Source organism: Cetorhinus maximus, chromosome 14 (genome assembly GCF_964194155.1).
Source record: "Cetorhinus maximus chromosome 14, sCetMax3.hap1.1, whole genome shotgun sequence".
Lineage (NCBI taxonomy): Eukaryota > Metazoa > Chordata > Chondrichthyes > Lamniformes > Cetorhinidae > Cetorhinus > Cetorhinus maximus.
This window is the reverse complement of record NC_135892.1, coordinates 10,699,006-10,718,824: the sequence shown is the minus strand read 5'-3', so window position 1 is coordinate 10,718,824 and position 19,819 is coordinate 10,699,006. Positions and strand designations below refer to the sequence as shown.

The following is a 19,819-nucleotide window of genomic DNA, read 5'->3' as shown; positions in this document are numbered from 1 at the left end:
ACGGTCGAGAGGACACGGTCATGAGATGAATGGCAAAAAAAACCCCAATGGCGACAGAGACCTTTTTACGGCTTCCAGAGTAGTTTAGGATCTGGAATGCACTGCCTGAGAGTGTGGTGGAGGCAAGTTCAATCGTGGCTTTCAAAGGGACTTGGATAAGCACCTGAAGAGAAACCATTCGCAGGATACGGATGGGGGAGTGAGACTAGCAAAGTTGCTCTTGCAGACAGCCAGCATGGGCTCAATGGGCTGAAGGGCCGCCTTTTGTGCTGTAACCATTCTATTACGGCTAGGCCACACCTCTCTGGCTAAATCCACTTTGCGCAAACTAAAACCAGCCCTCATTAAAACACATGAGTCCTCAAGGAGTATGTTACCAGCCAGGTTAGAACTTTAGGAGCTTTACACCTATTGTTGCAAATGGTCTTGTATTTGAAAAGGGCTCATTTGCCGGATTATGGGGAAAAAGTTAGGGCAGTGCTTTCAAAAAGCCGACACAGGTATGACAGGCCAAAGGGCCTCCATCTGCGCTGTAAGATTCTAACATTCTATGGCGTGATCAAAGAGTTACTGGCCAGGGTTTTTCACTGAGCGGGTGGCGCGCGCCCAACCAGTTTGAGCGTAAAATGACGCACGGTGGCATCGGGCAAGTGTCCCGACGTACCCGCGCATACCCACGATATTTCAGTCGGCAGGCGTGTGGGGGAGTTGATAGCGTGCGTTGAGAGTGTGGTGGTGGAGGAGATGGAGGATGTGGACAGAGTCACAAATGTTTGCTAACATTTTAAAAATCGGTATCTTTTATTTTCAAAGCTGTTCATCTCCCTGAGGTGGCTCTGTGCCTCAGCAAGCTTTTCCAGTGGGCACTCACACGCATGCGCGCAGTGGGCTCTCACCCTCTTCCCCCGCACCCCCCTCATAGGCAGCGCTGAGTGTTACCACAGTTATTTACAGTCATTTACTCATGGAATCAAGTTTTTCCCAGTTCTACTTTGTTCCCTAAATAACCCTCTCCCCACCTTCTCTCCCTTTCCCACAGTTGCTTTCTATGGCTCTCCTGGGCAGGCCTCCTGATTCTCACACAACAGCTGTTGCTGCGAAACAATGAGCAGAAATACCCAACAACAGGGGACATGGTAAACGCAATAACGTCACGGGATTGGACCTCACATGATCAGATGTCACATGACCATTCTCCAGGAATGCCTCCGATCAGAGGTGGCAGCCCTAAGCTCTCCCCCTTCTGTAACTTCTGCTGTTGTGTCCTATTCAGTTATTCCTCCTCCATCTCCTCCTCCACCATTGGTCCACCTCCTCTTCCATCTCCTCCTCCATTTGCTTCTCCTCCTCCATCCCCTCCTCATTCATTCCCTCATCCTCTTCCTCCATCTTCTTCTCTTCCTTCTCCAACCCCTCCTCCTCCATCATCTCCTCAATCCCCTCCTCCTCCATTCCTTCCTCCTCCTCCAACCCCTCCTCCTCCAGCTTCCCCTCCATCATCTCCTTTTCCTCCATCCCCTCCTCCCCATCCCCTCCTCCTCCAACCCCTTCTCCTCCATCTCCTCCTTCATCTCCTCCTCCAGCTTCTCCTCCATCTCCTCCTCCATATCCTCCTCCTCCATCATCCCTTCCTCCATCATCTTCTCCTCCACCCTTCCCCCTCCATTCCCTCCTCCTCCATCTCCTCCAGCTCCATCCCTCCTCCTCTATCTCCTCCTCCTTCAAGCTCTCATCCTCCATCCCCTCCTCCAACTCCTCCTCCTCCATCCCCTCCTCCTCCACCTCCTCCTCCTGCTCCAGCCCCTCCTCCTCCAGCTTCTCCTCCATCACTGCCATCTGTAATCCTCCATCCCCTCCTCAAACCCCTTCTCCTCCATCTCTCCTCCCCCATCTCTCCTCCTCCATCTCCTCCTCCAAGCCCTCCTCCTCCAACCCCCTCCACCTCCATCACCCCTTTCATCCCCCTTCCTCCATCCCCTTCTTCTCGATCCCCTCCTCCTCCATCCCCTCTCCTCCTCCATCACGAGCTCCATCGCCTCCTCCATCTCCTCCTCTTCCATCTCCTCCTCCATCACCCCCCTCCAACCCCTTCTTCTCCATCCCCTCCTCCTCCAATCCCTCTTCCTCCATCCCCTCTTCCTCCATCTCTTCCTCCTCCAGCTCTGAATATAGTTTAATTCCTAATGGGCCCCCACGATGATAAACACACAGGCTTCCTTTGACCAGGGCTTCAGTGGTAGAAAAGCAGGTACCAGCAGTTACATAAGATCTAAGAAACCAAACACCACAATGTTTCATCAAATCAAATGTCAAGCAAAAAGATGCAAGTGAGTCACCTGGGAGCGGCTGGGAAACCCTTTAACGTATCAAGGAAAATGGCAGCTTGTATCGCCAATGGCCTGTGGGTGGACTGCAGAGCTGTCGGTAGCAATGATATTGGCAACCAAATTGACATCTGGGATCATTAAGGGGTCATGAGTCTTTAGAGTTCTCTACCCCAGAGGGTAGAGAAATTAAGGGGTGTACGGACTGTGCGGGGAGGTATAGCCAAGGTTGAAGATCAACCATGATCTTATCGAGTGGAGGAGCAGATGCAAGGGACCAAATGGTCTACTCCAACTCCTATTTCTTTTGCTCTTGGACTAATGCAGGACCCTGGTTGTCATTTTGATTCTCAGCTCCTGTTGGTTTTAGGCAGGAGGGTCCCTTTCGAAATCCACCCAGGGAAATCTCTGGCATAATCGCAGCGGAAGTTTCTTCTTTGAAAAGGAAATTAGTCATGCCAAAAATCAGGTTGCTGGAGAGACAGAAATGGCTTTGCAGAGCCTCAGCGATGAAAGGAGAAATCCTAGTCAGCGGGATTTATTTAGAATAAAGGAAATAATATCAGTTTGATGCACATTGTGACCTGGATGTTGCAGGTAGCTGCCAACACCGCATGCTTTCCATGATTACAGATCACATTACGCCTGCCTAATGTATCGCTCGCATCTTACATTTAATGAATAAATATATTTGTGGAAAGTGGCACAATCTGCAGTACACTGTAAATCCACCCCTACCCCACAGCTGCTCTGAACTAACATTCAGCCTGTCATTGACACATCACCCAGCTCCTCTCTGCTAGTATATTTTCACCTCAGTAGAGCAATAATATTTAATAGATTTGCCGATAAAAATATAAGGTCACACAAAAACAGCCCCCTGCCAATTAAACTGGCGAAAGTTCTTGATTTTTAATACTTCAGTGGAAAAACAGGTCTAAAAATAACCAAATCACCACATGGAGTTCAAGGCCAAACAGCATCAATCTTGGCAAAAACACTCAATTTTCTATTAAATGCTCTATTTAACTTCACTTCAGCTGCAAAGTGAAGATGGGTGGCATCTTCCACGCTGAAGTCCAAGTTCGGCGGTGGGCACGGAAGTGCGAGAGATTCCAGCTGGGGCGGGGTGGGGTGGGAGGGACAGCTGCTGACCAAGTGCGATCTTGCACTGTTCAGCTCATTACTTATGCATGCATGCAGAGCACGGCGAATCTCATGGTGGGGACAGGCAGGAAATTGCCCTCCCAGCCATTACACCATGGACTTGAAGGTTCGGGCGCCATATTTAAAGGGCACCCTTTAACAGCCTCCCTCTCTTCACTTCTTCACCTGCCTCCCGTGTCCAGCCCCATTTGACCCTTCACCCTATGCCCACACCCCCCCATCACTTCTACTCTGAGCCTGCCTCCCATGTCCAGCCCCATTTGACCCTTCACCCTATGCCCCTGCCTCCCCTCACTTCCACTCTGAGCCTGCCTCCCACATCCAGTCTTCAAACAGCTTGTGCTACTGGCACCTGATATGAGTCAAGTTGTGAGTTGTCCCCAAGAATGTGACAAGAGTGTGTACACACCTCAAAGCCGGGAAAGAAGTGAAGCTCACCAGGTGGACACAACTCATATACAGTCATAAAAGTAAACATTTTAATTTCTCGAACTTAATTCAGAGGGGGAGCTTAATTCCGATGAGGTGACCTTTTAATAAGCATGCATGAGATGCTAATGCATGCAAAAGAGCTTCCCGACATTGTCTGCTTTAAGCCACCTTTAAAGTCCCAAAAACAGAATTCTAACAGTTCATCCCGACTTCGGGAAGCTGATTTTTGGCCACACGCCAAACTCAGCTCCCCCCCTCCGCCTGCCCTGCCACCCGCTTCTGATGGGACTGGAAGATTCCGCCCTAGGTGTGAGAAGCAACAATACAATTCCCACTTGGGAAGTACACTGGGGTTTGTTTGCGAGTTATCTGGTTAATCCCATTTCAGGTGAGATGTCAAACTGCCCTCTCAAGTGGGTGTAAAAGATCCCATTTTGAAGAAGAAAGGGAAATTCTCCCCAGTGCCCTGGGGCAAATATTTATCCATCAACCAACAACAATAAAGAACAGATTATCTGGTAATTATCACATTGCTGTTTGTGGGATCTTGCTGTGTGAATATTGGCTGCCGCATTTCTTACATCACAATAGTGACTAGACTTCAAAAGTACATTATTGGCTGTAAAGGACTTTTGGGGCATTCTGAGGTCATGAAAGGTGCCATATAAACGCAAGTCTTTCTTTCATATGGTAGCTCTAACTGAGTAAAGCACCCCAATATGCTTCACAGGAGCAGTTATCAAATAACATTTGACACTAAGCCACGTAAGGCGATATTAGGGCAGTTGATCAAAAGCTTCGTCAAAGAGATAGGTTTCAGGGTTATCTTAAAGGAGGAGTGAAAGATAGAGAGGCGGACCGGTTTACGGAGAGAATTCCAGAGCCTAAGTAATTGGAGACATGGTCACCAGTGGTGGAGCGATTAAAATTGGAAACATGCAAGTGGTCAGAACTGGAGAAGCACTGAGATCTCTGAGGGTTTTAGGGATGGAGGAGGTTAAAGAGATGGTGGGGGAATGGGGGCATGGCCCTTTTTACACTTCATTTGTTATAGCAATGGACAGCTTCAGATGTGGATAATCGTAAAAGTTAAAACTTTGAAAATATGGCCTTATTTGCTCTACGGGTACTGAAGCTGTATCTGTTCACGGTTAGTCAACAATTTCAGTCTTTAGTGATCAGTGGAAATAGCTCCACCTCTGAAAGAGGGACAAATCACATTAGCTAGTTGTTGCTGCAGCCTACCTAACAGAAGGGCTACTTGTTGCTTAGATTGGTTGACTGAAAACAGACGGAATGATTACTGCTCTGTCACGAGCAGGGGCTATTAGCATTTCTAAGATTGAAAAATGTAGTTCAGTACTCATGAACTAAGGAGTTTTGGAGCATAACCGTGTTCAGAGGAAGATTTCCAATTTATTTTGAAATGCCGTATGAACATTCTGTAGAATTATTACTTAAGATCACTTACAGGATAAACCCGAAACACCAAAACATTGCTGCAATCAAAGCTTTATGTGATATATAGCCATGTGTTTTTTAGGCACAAATTTCAGCAAGTAAACATCATTTGCTTCTACAGCTGATACCAAAACTCAGTTTCGTGTGAGTTTTGAACATCCAGCAGAATGCGATTATCTTCATATTTCACTCTCCGCGGTTATCTCATCAACTGTGAGGTTCCAGCTCTGGTCAACGTGACTGTTACAGACACAATCGCAGAACTAAAACATTTCAATCTAAGAGAAATGATACGTATACAACTTCCACTCCGGGAGCATGGAATCCAACAGCGCAAGAGGAGGCCATTCAGCCTGTCATATTTGTGCCAGCAATTGCCTTCCTCTTTCTCATACTGGTTTAAACATGTTGCAGCAACCAGTTTCGGTACTTGCTCCAACACCATCCTTACCTTATTAACACCATCAGCCATGGCCTGTAAGGTCAACTCACGAGGTCCATCCACTGTTTTGCCATCATCAGTTGGCCCCCAGCTGGCACTGTAGATGTCTATAACCTGAGGCATGTGACTGATGGAAGAAGCCTCTATTATGTCAGTCATGAATGGCTGGTCCAACATACGGATACCTGTGGGATATTGAAAGGTCATTAGCTTCAATCCATTTCATAATGTAATAATTCTAGTTCATTGGAAATAAAGCAGTTTTATTTTAATACAAATAGGCGTTTTTTTACTAAACATTATTATTTTACAACAACTAATTATTATTTACTTTGTACAGGATTTTCAAAGGGATTTGGGCAGTCTGGTTCATGAATTACTGCAAGTTAAGATACAGGTGCTGCAAGCAATTAGGAAGGTAAATTGTATACGAGCCTTAATTGTAAGGGTGCTGGAGTATAAGAACAAGGAAGTTTTGGTGCAATTATGTAGGACTTTAGTAAGACCACACCTGGAGTACTGTGTATGTGATGGTCCATTACTCTGTAAGGATAGACTTGCCTTAGGGCCGGATTTTACAAATTGGCCACCCCCACCCGACCAGGCGTGTTTTCGGCTGGTGGGTGGGGACATTGAAATATGTTGGGTAGTGAGCTCACCACCCTCAAGCTGACCTTCATAATATGCTTGATGGGCGGGTGCCGAAATCAGCCGCCCACCCACCATGTTCAAATGGATAATTAAAGATCTATTAGGCTTGTTAGCTAGCCTGTTGGCTGGGATAACAGGCTGCCCCATGCAAGATATCATACGGCTGGCTTGAGCAGGCGAGCAGGTGTGGCCTCGATGAAAAGGGGTGGGAAGGAAGTGGGGGGGGTCACCTCATTCGGGTGCCCCCAGTGTCAGTCCCTTTTTTCCTCCTCGCCTCCAAAACCTGCCCCCCCATCCCCCTCTCCCCTCCTCCCTGGGCTTGCGGATCTCTCTTAGCGCTAAAAGCCTGGGACTTACATTTCTGTGGCAGCCTTGATCTTTCTGTAGCTTCAGCAGCGCCGAATCTCATTGGCCAGCAGCTCATGAGGGCGGGACTTCCTCCTGCTGAGGGGCTAAAGTCCCTCCCTCATCTAGTCTAGCCCATCCCCCCAGCTTGTCAAGGGCGTGTTGGCTGTTGATCGACTTTCCTTCCACGGCCTTCCCCCCACCCACCACCGCCCCTCCCCCACCCACTCACCAGAAAATGCAGCTCTCAGAATTGGGAAAAAAAGGTTCATGAATTGATTTCTGATCCTGTCCTATAAGGAGAGGTTGAGTAGAATGCGCCTATACTCTATGAAGGTGATCGCATTGAAATGTATGAAATTCCTCAAGGCTTTGACAGGGTAGATGCTGAGAGGCTGTTTCCCCTGGTTGGAGAGTCTAGAACTAGAGGTCATGGCCTCAGGATAAGGGGATGGCCACTTAGGACTGAGATGAGGAGAAGATTCTTCACTCAGAGGGTGGTGAACCTTTGGAATTCTCTACCCCAGACAGTTGGTGTTTGCTCAGCTGTTGGGTATATTCAAGACTGAGATTGATAGATTTTTGGACTCAAAGGGAATTGAGTGAAATGAGGATTGGGCAAGAAGTAAAATTGAGGTAGAAGATTATGTTAGGAAATAGAGATAGTTTAACTAAGTCATATTTGTATTTGTGGGTGTTCGGAATGAGTTTTAGCTTTAATGTTTAAATTTGATTTGTATTTCTGTATCTGTGTGTTAAGAAAAGGTCAAATTGAGTTTTAGTTTCACTTTAAAAAGACGCCTGCATTTCTAATGAAAGTTTTACAACTGTGGCAGCTAAGTTAAATAAACAAAAGTATTATGTTTAATACATAAAACATGTATGTATTATGTATATACATACATAATATATATGTAACAGTCAGTTACCTGTTGCCTAGCAACAGGGCTCCAGAGAGGCAGGTCCCTCCCACAGACACACACAAAGAAGAAACTAGAAACAACAGTTTGATTTGGAAGCTGTTTGACTTCAGTTGGTTTTGAAAGTAGCTGCCAGGGGAGGATGGAGAAAAGGAGACAGGTAGCCAGTCCCAAGCTAAAGAAAAGGCCCCAAAATCCAGGGGAGTGGAACAGGAGAAAGTCCCAAGCAGACCTTCTAGTCAAAGGAAGGACAGGAACCTGGAAACAGTCCTATTTAGTGAAGTTAAGAGTGAAGGGCAGAGAGAAAGGCTCCAAGCTTCAGGTTTAAAGAGACAAAAGCTGAAAAAGGCAGATTTAAAGCGAGAACAGCTTGCAAGAGGCAAAAAGGTCCAAAGAAACAACTGAAGGTCTGTAACTCTTTGCTATGGGCATGTGAAGCAGTAGTGTACTGATGATGGCTGAGTCGGTGAGAGAGAGTGTGTGGAAGACAACTTGAATGTATGTGGTGACCCAGGGGAGAGGAACATCAGGAGAGTTCAAAAGACTGGAGGTGAACCCATGCAGAAGGTATCTAAGAGAAAGCGTCAGTTTGCGAGTTCTTTGAGAGTGGAGATTGGCAACCCTCCTATGAAATACAGAGTTCAGTGAGACAGTTGGCTCATGGTGGGACAACCATCTGGGGAGAGTTGATGAGAGATCCATTGCATCTGGTTGAGGTGGCATCTGTCGCTTGGTTTCAGAGTGTGGTGTGTCTGACCACAAGATGCCTATTGGTTTACATGGACTGTGTACTTACTGTGAACCTTAAAGTATAAGATAGCTTTTGTAACTTGTATTATCCTTACAAATCTGTATACATCTGTAAAAGTATAGTTGCGGGTGAAGAAGTATTGTAATCTAATTCATCTTTTCTTTTTTAATAAATGTTTTATGCTTTTGTTAAAAGTTCACTAGATGACTCCTGTGACTCTGTTCAGTAGCTCCTCTCTACATATCTAAAGAAACAAAAGTTAGGATCCATCGATCTGGGTTCTACCCTGGGATCAGGCGTGTCCAGTGGTAACCTCAGCTGGGGATCATAACAATTAGCCATGATCTTTTTGAATGGTGGGGCAGGGTCAAGGGGCTGAATGACCTTCCCCTACTCCAATTTCCTATGTTTTTATGGCAGAGTGATGGGAATGTCCGGTTTATTCCGAGGGATACTCGATCATTTGTAGGTTCTGAAGTAGAACACTGATTTATGATTTAACATATTATGATTATGTTTTATTACATGACAGAATGAGTAAATATTTTATTATCCAACATTGTTGTCTGCTCTATAGAACCAGCGTGGGAGTTGTTTCATTATAAATTAATTCACTTCAATATTGATTAGCTTTGATGGACATTATTGAAGCCAATTCACTTTGTAACTCCCAGTGTAAGTAGCTGCCTCAAACCTGCCTGTGGATGCACCATTGTCTTTGAATCTTCTTAATGGGATTTACACATTAATGTCACAGGGCTACCTCACACTCAAGAGCAATTGCAGCCATCAATATGCCAACGGGTTAGTACGAATGTAAAAGTCGTCATTCGTCATTGTGTAAATTGAATAGTCACATGTTGGTGGGAGGTGTAGATTGGAATTTGAACCAGAATGTAAGCTGGGCATTATTGAATCTGTGTGCACCTTAGTCAGCTGTCCTGGTCAACGTTTTTAACCATTTATTCTTTCACGGGATGTGGGTGTCATTGGCTAGGCCAGCATTTATTACCCATTCCCAATTGCCCTTGAGAAGGTGGCGGTGAGCTGCCTTCTTGAACCACTGCAGTCCATGTGGTGTAGCTACACCCACAGTGCTGTTGGAAAGGACGTTCCAGGATTTTGACCCAGCGACAGTGAAGGAATGGCGATATATTTCCAAATCAGGATGGTGCATAACTTGGAGGGAAATTCCAGGTGGTGGTGTTCCCGTGCATCTGCTGCCCTTGTCCTTCTTGGAGGGTAGAGATCCCGGGTGCTGTCAAAGAAGCCTCAGTAAGTTGCTGCTGTGCATCTTTTAGATGGTACACAGTGGTGCCACTGTGCGTCAGTGGTGGAGGGAGTTGATGTTGAAGGTGGTGGATGGGGTGCCAATCAAGTGGGTGGATGGTGTCAAGCTTCTGGAGTGCTGTTTGAGCTGCACCCATCCAGGCAAGTGGAGAGTATTCCATCTTCCTCCTGACTTGTGCCTTGTAGATGATGGACAGGCTTTGGGGAGTCAGGAGGTGAGTTACTCACCACAGAATTCCCAGCCTCTGACCTGCTCTTGTAGATATTGTAGTTAAGTGGCTGATTTTTATTTGAAATCGTACATAACAGTGCATTATACAATAGACCAAAAAAACAGGAGTAATGGAGAGGCCAAGCCAATATTGTACAACATATCCTAACCTCCAGAGTCAAAATGACCTCATGCTGTTTCTTGGCACTGAAGACCTATTTCTTTTCAAATGCATATTCTCTGTAGAATGCTTGATAGAGGGTTGTAGAAATTGTGATCATATTCAGTGGCTGCAGCCCATTGCTGGTCACCAAGCAACTGTCAGTGTGTGAACTGAATTTAGGAAGATTAACCACACCAATGGTGCTTGGCGTGTATGAAGGGAGGGTCGATTTTCTATCTGAGTTGCATTATGAGGACAGAAAGCAGCTCTCTGAATTACAATGCAGGGGAAATCTTTGTGTTTGGAATGGCAGATGGATATTTTTAGGATTTCTATTGCAATTAGTGTTGTAATATGCCTTTAAGAGATAGGAGCTTGATATCAGTAGAAAGGAAGTATGTCATGAGATCCAGTTTAGTTTCACTTTTGCTTTTAAGTAGAGCACAGCACAGATAGCTCTGGCTTCAGGTTTTATATCTTTGCATAAATGTCCCCATGTGTCTAATCTCAAAAAATGAACCCATAATATGTTTACTAAATTCCTTATGAGTGATTGGTGCCTTTACATCATACATTATAAAATACAACATGGTGGCAGCAGTGGGGTCAGAACCCATGCCTTCAAAACATGACATGGTGCGTCGCAGTGGTTCTTCCTAGCTTCTAGCAGCAAGATTCAGTACATTTATGACATGGTGAACAGTTTTAGATTGTGCATGAAATAACCCTTGATGTTCTGGTCAGACTGCAATGTTTAAATCGCAGCGTGATGGCTGTATAGAAAGCCTTGAAGATACCAGCAGCAGAGCTGTCTGCGCTATGCTCTGCTTAAAAGCAAAAGTGAAACTAAACGGGATCATATGACATACTTCCTTTCTAGTGATGTCATGCTCCTATCCCTTAAAGGCATATTACAACAATTAAATGCAGATCAGATCAGGGATGCACAAGAGTTCAGAGTTAGATGAGTGCAGAAATTTAGAGGTCTGTGTGGCTGGAGGAGATTACAGAAAGAGAGAGGGGGTGAGGCAATGGAAGGATTTGAAAACAAGAATGAGAATTTTAAAATCGAGATGTTGCCAGACAGGGAGCCAGTATAGGTCAGTTAGCACAGGGGTGATGAGTGAACAGGACTTGATGCAAGTTCAGGCTGCAGTTTTGTATGGTGCGTGTTTACCTTACGAACAATTACTTTTGATCGTGTAGTAGAACATTTTAGTTTATTCTTGTTATTAGAAACCTATTTCTCTATCCAGATCATTTTATGAAAATAAGGGAGCACAAAATTGACAAAGTATCTCATATCTGAATACCTATGGAGGACAACTACTGGATGAAATACTTGTCCAAGCGGATCATGTTACTGAATAACGCTGAAAATATTGAGAAGAAAACAGAATGTCACATGCAGGAATGCAGTGCTTTATGGTATCAATATATTGTTCAGACAGAATCAGTTGTCAATCCTAGTATGGTACGTGGCAATTTAATGTCAGGAATTTTAAAAATCATACGTAACAGGGCAATATCTCAGATCTGCTGCAAAGCAATTACTATCCCCACCTACCCAGCACTCAAAATCAGTCTTCAGTTATGTCACATCCTGGAGAGATCCAGACAGGAATCAGATCTCACAGCAGCCCAGGAGGTCTGAGCGGGTAGAGTGTTCCACCACAGCCATAACAAGCATGAAGTAATTAACTATAGTCCTCAAGGGACCAAGGGACCTCTTTTTAAAAAAACATTAGGAGTGCAAGGGGCACCGCTCCACATCAAGTATGGGGCAAGGCAAGGAGACAGGCCTCAATGAGCTACCATAACTGGTACTGGGATTGAACATATGCTGTTAGTGTCATTCTTATATCACACACTAGCCAGCTAGTCAACTGAGCTAACTGACTCCCACCCTTTCACTATAATGTGTGCACATTATCACTGAATATTGAAGACTCATTGCACCACAAATGAGTTTTCATTTATGTTATAGTTCAAAGAGCCATCAAATCATAGGGAAATACTATTCGTTTAAAATAAACGAGAAATGGAAAATGAAACTCATTGAGTATAACATTGAAAATGAAACTCATTGCGTATAATGGGTGCATTTCTTTGGCAATTTCAATCCCAAGAGGTTTCACAAATATGTCATCAGACAAAAAATAAATGAATGTCATCTTGAAGGGGGTGATCATTTTGTCAAAAGAATAGTTATTTTTCTCCTTATTACTTAATTTTGCTTTGCGTTCATAAAAGGCAATGGGCATTTCTGCTTCTCCCCTATCTCATCTCTATTGTTGGCCCTTGACACAGCTTTAAAGGTTATGCCATACCTGCCACTCTTGATGAGTAAGCCACCCCCACACCACATATGTTGTTATTGGCAGCAGCAGATACTTCACCAGCGCACCTCGTTCCATGGCTGCAGAAGAAGGTTCCATAATCATTAGACAAAAAAAAAACAATCACTCAAGTTATTTTCTTTAATTCATTCAGGGTACGTGGACGTCACGGGGTGAGGTCAGCATTTATCGCCCAGCCCTAATTGCCATCGAGTAGATGGTGAGCTGCCTTATTGACAGCTGAGTGACCCGCCAGGCCATTTTAGAGTCAACCACGTTGTTGTGGGTCTGGAGTCACATGTAGGCCAGACCAGGTAAGGACGGCAGATTTCCTTCCCTGAAGGACATTGAGTGAAGCAGATGGGCTTTTAATGACAATTCATTAGTTTCGTCGTCACCACCACTAGCTTTTTATTCCAGATTTATTTAATTAACTTAATTTAAATTCCACAGCTACCATAGTGGGACTTGAACTCATATCGCTAGATCATTAGTCTAAGGCTTAAGCAGATTTACTAATCCAGTCACATAACCACCATGCTACCATTCCAAACTAGCCATAATCACACAATCACAGAATCACAGTGCAGAAGATGCCCTTCGGCCCATCGAGTCTGCACCGACACGTGAGAAACACCTGACCTACCTACCTAATCCCATTCACTAGCACTTGGCCATAATGCCATTGTTTTGAAAACAATGCGCGAGTAACTTTATTTTATTTTGTTGTTTGTGCAGAAAACTTTATTTTAGAAAAATCTTCAACAATTCTCTTCCCTTAAGGTGTACGTGAAATTATAGATAGAATCTTTATTCAGTGCCACACTCATTTAGGATTCTGTTTTCATATGTTTTGTAGATAACGGGTTAAATGTAGATATTCTGTGGCAAATAAGAAGCTACAAACAAGGCAACATTACATTTTGTTTCGATTTTAATCATTAAACCTGAAACCAATGCCACCCCCTCTCAAGAAACACTTGGGGCTGAATTTTACACCAGCTGGATTTTACATTCCCGCCAAAGTCAACGGAGTTTAGAATGGCTCGCTGCATCTTACAGCCCCGCTCCCACTGCAACGGGGCCATAAAATTCCGGCCTTGGAATAATGATGCTTCGTAACTCATTGAGGATCTTGATTGAGGAAATGGAAGAAATAAAATGATCAGTCTCGGTGTGAAGTGTGCACAGCTTGCGCAACATAGATTTAACAAAAAACCTGAGATACCAAGTTACCACAATACTTTGGGAGTTCCGAAACTAACTGTGTTCCTTGATATACTGGCCACTGTGAAAAATTGTCATTATGAATGGAAATACCCTATTATTACTAAGGATATGTGCAACCCACTGTAAATACAGCAATAACTGTGGCCAAGAGTAGGACAATAAATACAGACAATGTTTGAGTTTAGCAATCCCTGATTGTTGATTATTGCCAATAGATTAGCCTTGTCTCCTAATGCAACTTGTGTTGGTTATTTTGTGTATATACATATTCTTTAGCTATTTGCCACCACTGTGAGCTCCTTGAATTATTAACATCTACAACTAGCATTACTGGACAATTAGTCAGAAGTGTCAATGCAATGTATAACAGGTTCAATCGTGTACTAATCATATATCTTGATGCTAATGAAGGCATTGAGATGCTTATAGCTACTCCTTTTTTCACAAAAGCCAGCATATTCCAGGGAGAAAGTTACTTCACAGGCAAGCCTTCAGGACCTGAAATGAATATTAAAAATGATTCTGCTGACACACCATGAGCCCAGAGTTTACTCAGAGTTGCTACTGAGAAAACCCCAATTCAGATGCTGAAATGGCATTTTCACTGCACCTTCTGGGAAAGCCACAGCAGTGGAATGGGAGCAGCCCCCAGAAAATTCCCAGCCATGCACATTACACAGAATGGCCAGAAACAGAAGCAGGCCATTCGGCCCAACTAGTTCATGCTGCTGTCTAGGCTCCACATGAGCCCCCTCCCACCCCTCTTCATCTCGCCCCATCAACATATCCTTTTATTCCTCTCTCCCTCATTTGCTTGTCTAGTTTCTCTATAAACACAGCTATGCTATTCTGTGAGTTCTACATTCTCACCACTCTATGAGTAAAGCTCACAACTTTGAATATACTCAACAAGTAGGCATCCAGGGCTCTCCGGGGTAGAGAATTCCAAAGGTTCACAACCCTCTGAGTGAAGAAGCTTATCCTCATAGTCTTAAATGGTCAACCCCTTATCCCAAGACTGTGAACACATGTTCTAGATTCCCCAGCCAGGTACAGCCCTGATAGTTATAATTTTTCAGTACTGGTATCATTTTATTGTTATAAATTCTAACATCAAATGAAAATTTTGATAATTATTTAACGTGTAGTTTTTTGGACATTAATGCTACATCTGTTACAGGCAACTAAGTTAATACTACTCAATTCTCTCAGTGTTTTATAATGGATTTTAAGCATTATTATTTATGTTTTGAAGTGAAATAAATACAAGGTAACTATTATAATCAAAACAATACAATACTTTCACTTGTAGTCATCTGTCACATCAGAATACTTCCAATCACTGCACACAAATTTCCATCAAAAGCCATTATGGTGGTTTATACCAGCATTATCGGGTGGAGTTATGGTTTCTGAAGTGCTACGAATTTAAGTCTACTCAGCTATTGCATTTATTTTTGGAGGTGGGGTGCGTGGTGATCATTTTTAAATACATGGAAGATAATTTAGCAAAGTTTTCAAGCATATCCATTAAACACAAAACTAGCCAACCATTCTAAGCTGCGCCTCTCTGAAAGTAGTGCAGCCAGGGCTTTTTTCCTGGCATGCTGCTTCAGTGCAGTAACTTAAATACAAGATAATAGATCAAATAAGCTCAGAGGCATTTCCAATTTAAATAGATTAGCAAGAATTATGCAAAACCCAAGACCTTCAGCCTCTAAAGGAACATACATTTTATTGTGGACAAGCACTAGAACATAGTGCATTAAAATGTTTTGGGCAGAATGTATGTTTTTTAAAAAATCAATGCCAAATGTAACCCAGATGCTCACTGCTCTTCACTATCAATAAATAGCCCAGAATGCCCAGCATATTTATAACTCAGCAAGTGTGTATGCACTCCATCATTTAACCAGCCTGCTCAATGCTTTCTGGCAGCACTAGAGAATGACCCAGCTGTATCGAAGTTACCTGTTAAACCAATCATCTGTGTAGCGTGGGTATGGATATGGATCATTGCTGCTGAAATCATAGCTGGCTTCTGCATTCTGTAAGAGATACATATATAAAATTTAATCCTATAGGGATGAAATGTATTGACTTACAAATAGTCGCTTGGTAGTACAGAACTTGAATATTGCTGAAAAGAGAGACAAGTTGCTGAAGCTTTTCATCTTGCACTCATCAGGACAAACACAAGAATACCAAATTTCAAACAATCACAACAATTTATACTTCAGAAAAAAGGATGCTGATTGCAATCAGCACCCTTTCCCCCAGAGCACAAACTGTTGCGATGTTTTAAATTTGACATTCTTATGTTTGTCCTGATGAGTTTTCTCCTGTAGTATAAATAGTTGTGATTGTTTGAAATTTGACATTCTTGCATTTGTCTTGATGAGTGCAAGATGAAAAGCTTCAGCAACATGTCTCTCTTTTCAGACTTAAAAGTAATTGACAATTATGACCACTTTCATATGAATAGATAGCTTTTCTTTATACAGGGTCCCTTTACTTGGAAATGAAATTGATGCAAAACTGCACATTTTACATTAAATTATAATACGGGTTTTGTTTCACATGGGGAACAACACGCAAACTATCAGATGTCACATTTTAGCAGCTATATAATATGATAGTCCCAAACAGTGGGGAAAATCTTCAATCAATTTGCATTGGTTGCTACATGTTAGACAGACCATTACCTGGCATCAAAATATAAGGTATAAAATTCAAGGACACATTTAATGTACTGCTAGGAAAGAGTTAATCAAACTGCCCTGAAGTCTAATGGTGAAAAGAAATCAACTTGAAATAGTAACTTTAATTTTCTCTTTCCGCTGATGCTGGGTATGGGGAGAGAGCGGGAATATGGCGTTGAGTTACAGAATCAGTCATGGTCATACTGAATGGTGGAGCAGGCTCGAAGGGCCAAATGACCAACTCCTGCTCCTATTTTCTACGTTTCTATGGCCAGGATTTTTCAGTCGGTGTGCGGGGGCCGGCCCAACACGTCGGTGCGTCAAATGACACGCGATGATGTCAAGCGTGCGCTGTCTCGCGATGTTTCGTTCGGTGGGCACACGCTGGAGTCGGCTGCGCGCCCGCCGGTAACTGATGGGCCTGTTAAGGCAATAAACGAATGAATTAATGCCATTGTTTATGCTGCCCGTCCCACCTTAAGGCTGGGGGGCAGGTGAAAAGACCGAGCGGCCTTAGCATTTTTTAGGAAACCTCACCCAGGAGCAGAATGAGGTTTCCTAAAGCTTTTTTACTAATTAAATAAAAATTTTTATATGAAAAATAAAACCATGTCCCATCCCATGTGACACAGTCACATGTGGGGACATGTCTCGTTAAATTCTTAATTTCGGTAAAAATGTTTTTACAAACTGCTTCGATCTCCCTGAGGCACGGAGCTGCCTCCGGGAGATTGACGCACTCTTTCACGTGCATGTGCGAGAGCACTGGCCCCGACTCTCCCTCCTCCTCCCCCTCCCCCCGCACAGGTAGCGCTAAGCCCACTGGACGCGGGAAAAAATTCAGGCCTATGTTTCTATGGCCTGCTGCGTGTTTCCGGAATTTTCTGTTTTTAATTTGGGTTTCCAGAATCCACAGCATTTTCCTGTTGTCCCGAAGACTACTAATGTGACATTATAGTTCATTTCTCTATGCACTGTTTCAATGTTAATCTTTACTCTGCTTGTTAAACGGGGAAGCATAAGTCAATTTAAAGAAGTGGTCATTAAGATCGATACTGTTGTTGCAAAGTGTATTTGAAAGGAAACAACATTTATATAGCACATTTAAGATAGTAAACATGTCCCAAGGAGCTTCACAGGAGTCTTATCGAAGAAGATTTGACACTGAGCAACGTAAGGAAATATTAGGACAGGTGACAAAAAGCTTGGTCAAAGATGTAGGTTTTAAGGATCATCTTAAAGGAGGAGAGAGAGACAGAGAGATGGAATTCCAAAGCTTAGGGCCCAGGCAGCTGAAGGCATGCTGCCAATGGTGGAGTGATTAAAATCAGGAATGCTCAAGAGGTCAGAACTGGAGATGGACAGAGATCTCAAGGGGCTGTGGGACTGGAAGATTCACAGAGATAGGGTGGGGCGAAGCCTTGGAGAGATTTGAAAACAAAGATGAGAATTTTAAAGTCAAAGCATTGCTGGACTGGGAGCCAATATAGATCATTGTGCACAGAGGGTGATGGATGGACAAGACTTGGTGCAATCAGTTAATGTTTCGAGCCTTCATGGCCCTTCGGCAGAACTGCCGAAGGGCCATGAAGGCTCGAAACGTTAACTGATTTCTTCTCCGCCGATGCTGCCAGACTTGCTGAGTTTTTCCAGGTAATTCTGTTTTTGTTTTGGATTTCCAGCATCCGCAGTAGCTTTTAGCTTTTTGTTTTTAAGACTTGGTGCAAGTTAGGATGCAGGAAACAATTTCTGAGCTCACATTTATGGAGCGTGGAAGATGGAAGGTCAGACGAGAGATCATTGGAATACCCAAGTGTAGAGGTAACAGAGTCATGGATGACTCTCCAGCCTCTCAGCATCTAATGTCTGCTCTTACCAAATGCTGTACTTTTGAAAACTTCTCAGCACAGCAATGAATTAATGATTATTCACCCTTCTGTCTGAGGAGTCACGAATAACTCAATATTCACCCATGTTTCCGTAATATGTTTATTGAAGGAAGTACATCAGGCGGAATTTTAGCAACAGAAAAAGTGGGTGGATTTGGGTCAGGTGGGAGTTTAACATTTTAAAAATCTCAAATTGGGCTCCAACCTGACCCTAAAGCCCAACCCCCCACCCATCTCTCCCGGTTTTAACAGAGTGGGGGTGGGGGGAGGTGGTTAAGGAACCAACCCACTCCCAGGAGGCAGGTTGGTCATTTAAGAATATAGCAAGGCTGCATGGCTCATATTTAAGCTGTTTTTGAGGTCCAGCTCTGGCCAGCTGGGTTTCCTGGGCCTCCGGAATGTTGGCATCTAGGAAGGCAAAGGCACCTCAGGATAAAAAGGTTAAGTGTCTTTACAGCACTGATTGTGGGCCAAGAGGAGCAGGAGTACGTTTTCACACACCAACGTGTTTATCTTCCGCTCTGACTGCCTGCAGAACCCCCCTATCTGATTCAAAGACCCTGCCTTCACACACCCCATCCCCGACTCTCATGGTCAGACTCCACCCTGGTATCGGGCGCTTCTGCAATTGATGACCACTCCCCCAGATCCAGAGGCTGCACCTCCCCTCCAACTCCGCCCGGCAGCCCCCCTCCCACTCCCCCAAACCCCCCACCGCAAACTGTCAGGCTCCCTACCCTGTTCCCTACCCACAATGCCCACCCCAATCAAGAACTTCAGTGCTGATTACAAGTTTGTAAATAGCATTAAGGCTGTAATAAGGCAATGATCATCTATTGATCAGAATTTTAAAAAAAACACTTGAACTAAAATTGGGATTTGTACTGAAGGTTTGTCCAACATATCATCATTGGACTCAGTGATATTCTGAACAGCAGCCATTCATGTACAGCTGATTCTGTTTAACTATTTATTGGATATTTTCAAATTTTAATTTCTAAAATAAATGTATTGCAGTCCCTTGAACAAGGAATGTTCTTTTGCATATGAGTTAAAGCATGCATTTCATATTTAATATTGAGTCATATTGATGCTGTTTCATGGATTCTCACAGTGCAATTCACCACCAGCAGTACATTATGTTACCCACTTGTAAGATTTGATTCAATCATCCAAATGTAATAACTTCATAATTGCCATGGATCGACTTGAAGCCTCATTAGCATTTTTGCTTTATGGTACACCTGTAGTGAGACTAACAGGAAAGTGTGTAAGCCAATGATAAGAACCTGGAACTCCATCCCTGGCAGCTCATGGACAGCAGCAGTTCAAGATGCCAGCTCACCACCACCTTCCCAAGGGCAATTAGGGATGGGCAATAAAAGTACTGGCCTAACCCGCGACACTCACATCCCATGAATGAATAAAACAAGACACAAGAGAATAAGAAATAGGAGCAGGAGAAGGTCTTTCAGCCTCTTAAGTCTACTCCCCGCTTCAAT

The 19,819-nt window shown here is 43.7% G+C and overlaps 1 protein-coding gene across 1 annotated transcript in view; it reads right to left on the bottom strand.

The window, feature by feature from the left end:
* The window catches only part of pcsk2 (proprotein convertase subtilisin/kexin type 2), an 80,684-nt gene that overhangs the window by 20,238 nt on the left and 40,627 nt on the right, over nt 1–19,819 (bottom strand). Inside the window, exons 6-8 of the mRNA XM_078556478.1 lie at nt 15,698–15,774; nt 12,488–12,576; nt 5,836–6,011 (exon numbers count right to left, since the gene is read on the bottom strand). Coding sequence (XP_078412604.1) covers nt 5,836–6,011; nt 12,488–12,576; nt 15,698–15,774 — 342 coding nt within the window. The remainder of the gene's footprint in view (nt 1–5,835; nt 6,012–12,487; nt 12,577–15,697; nt 15,775–19,819) is intronic.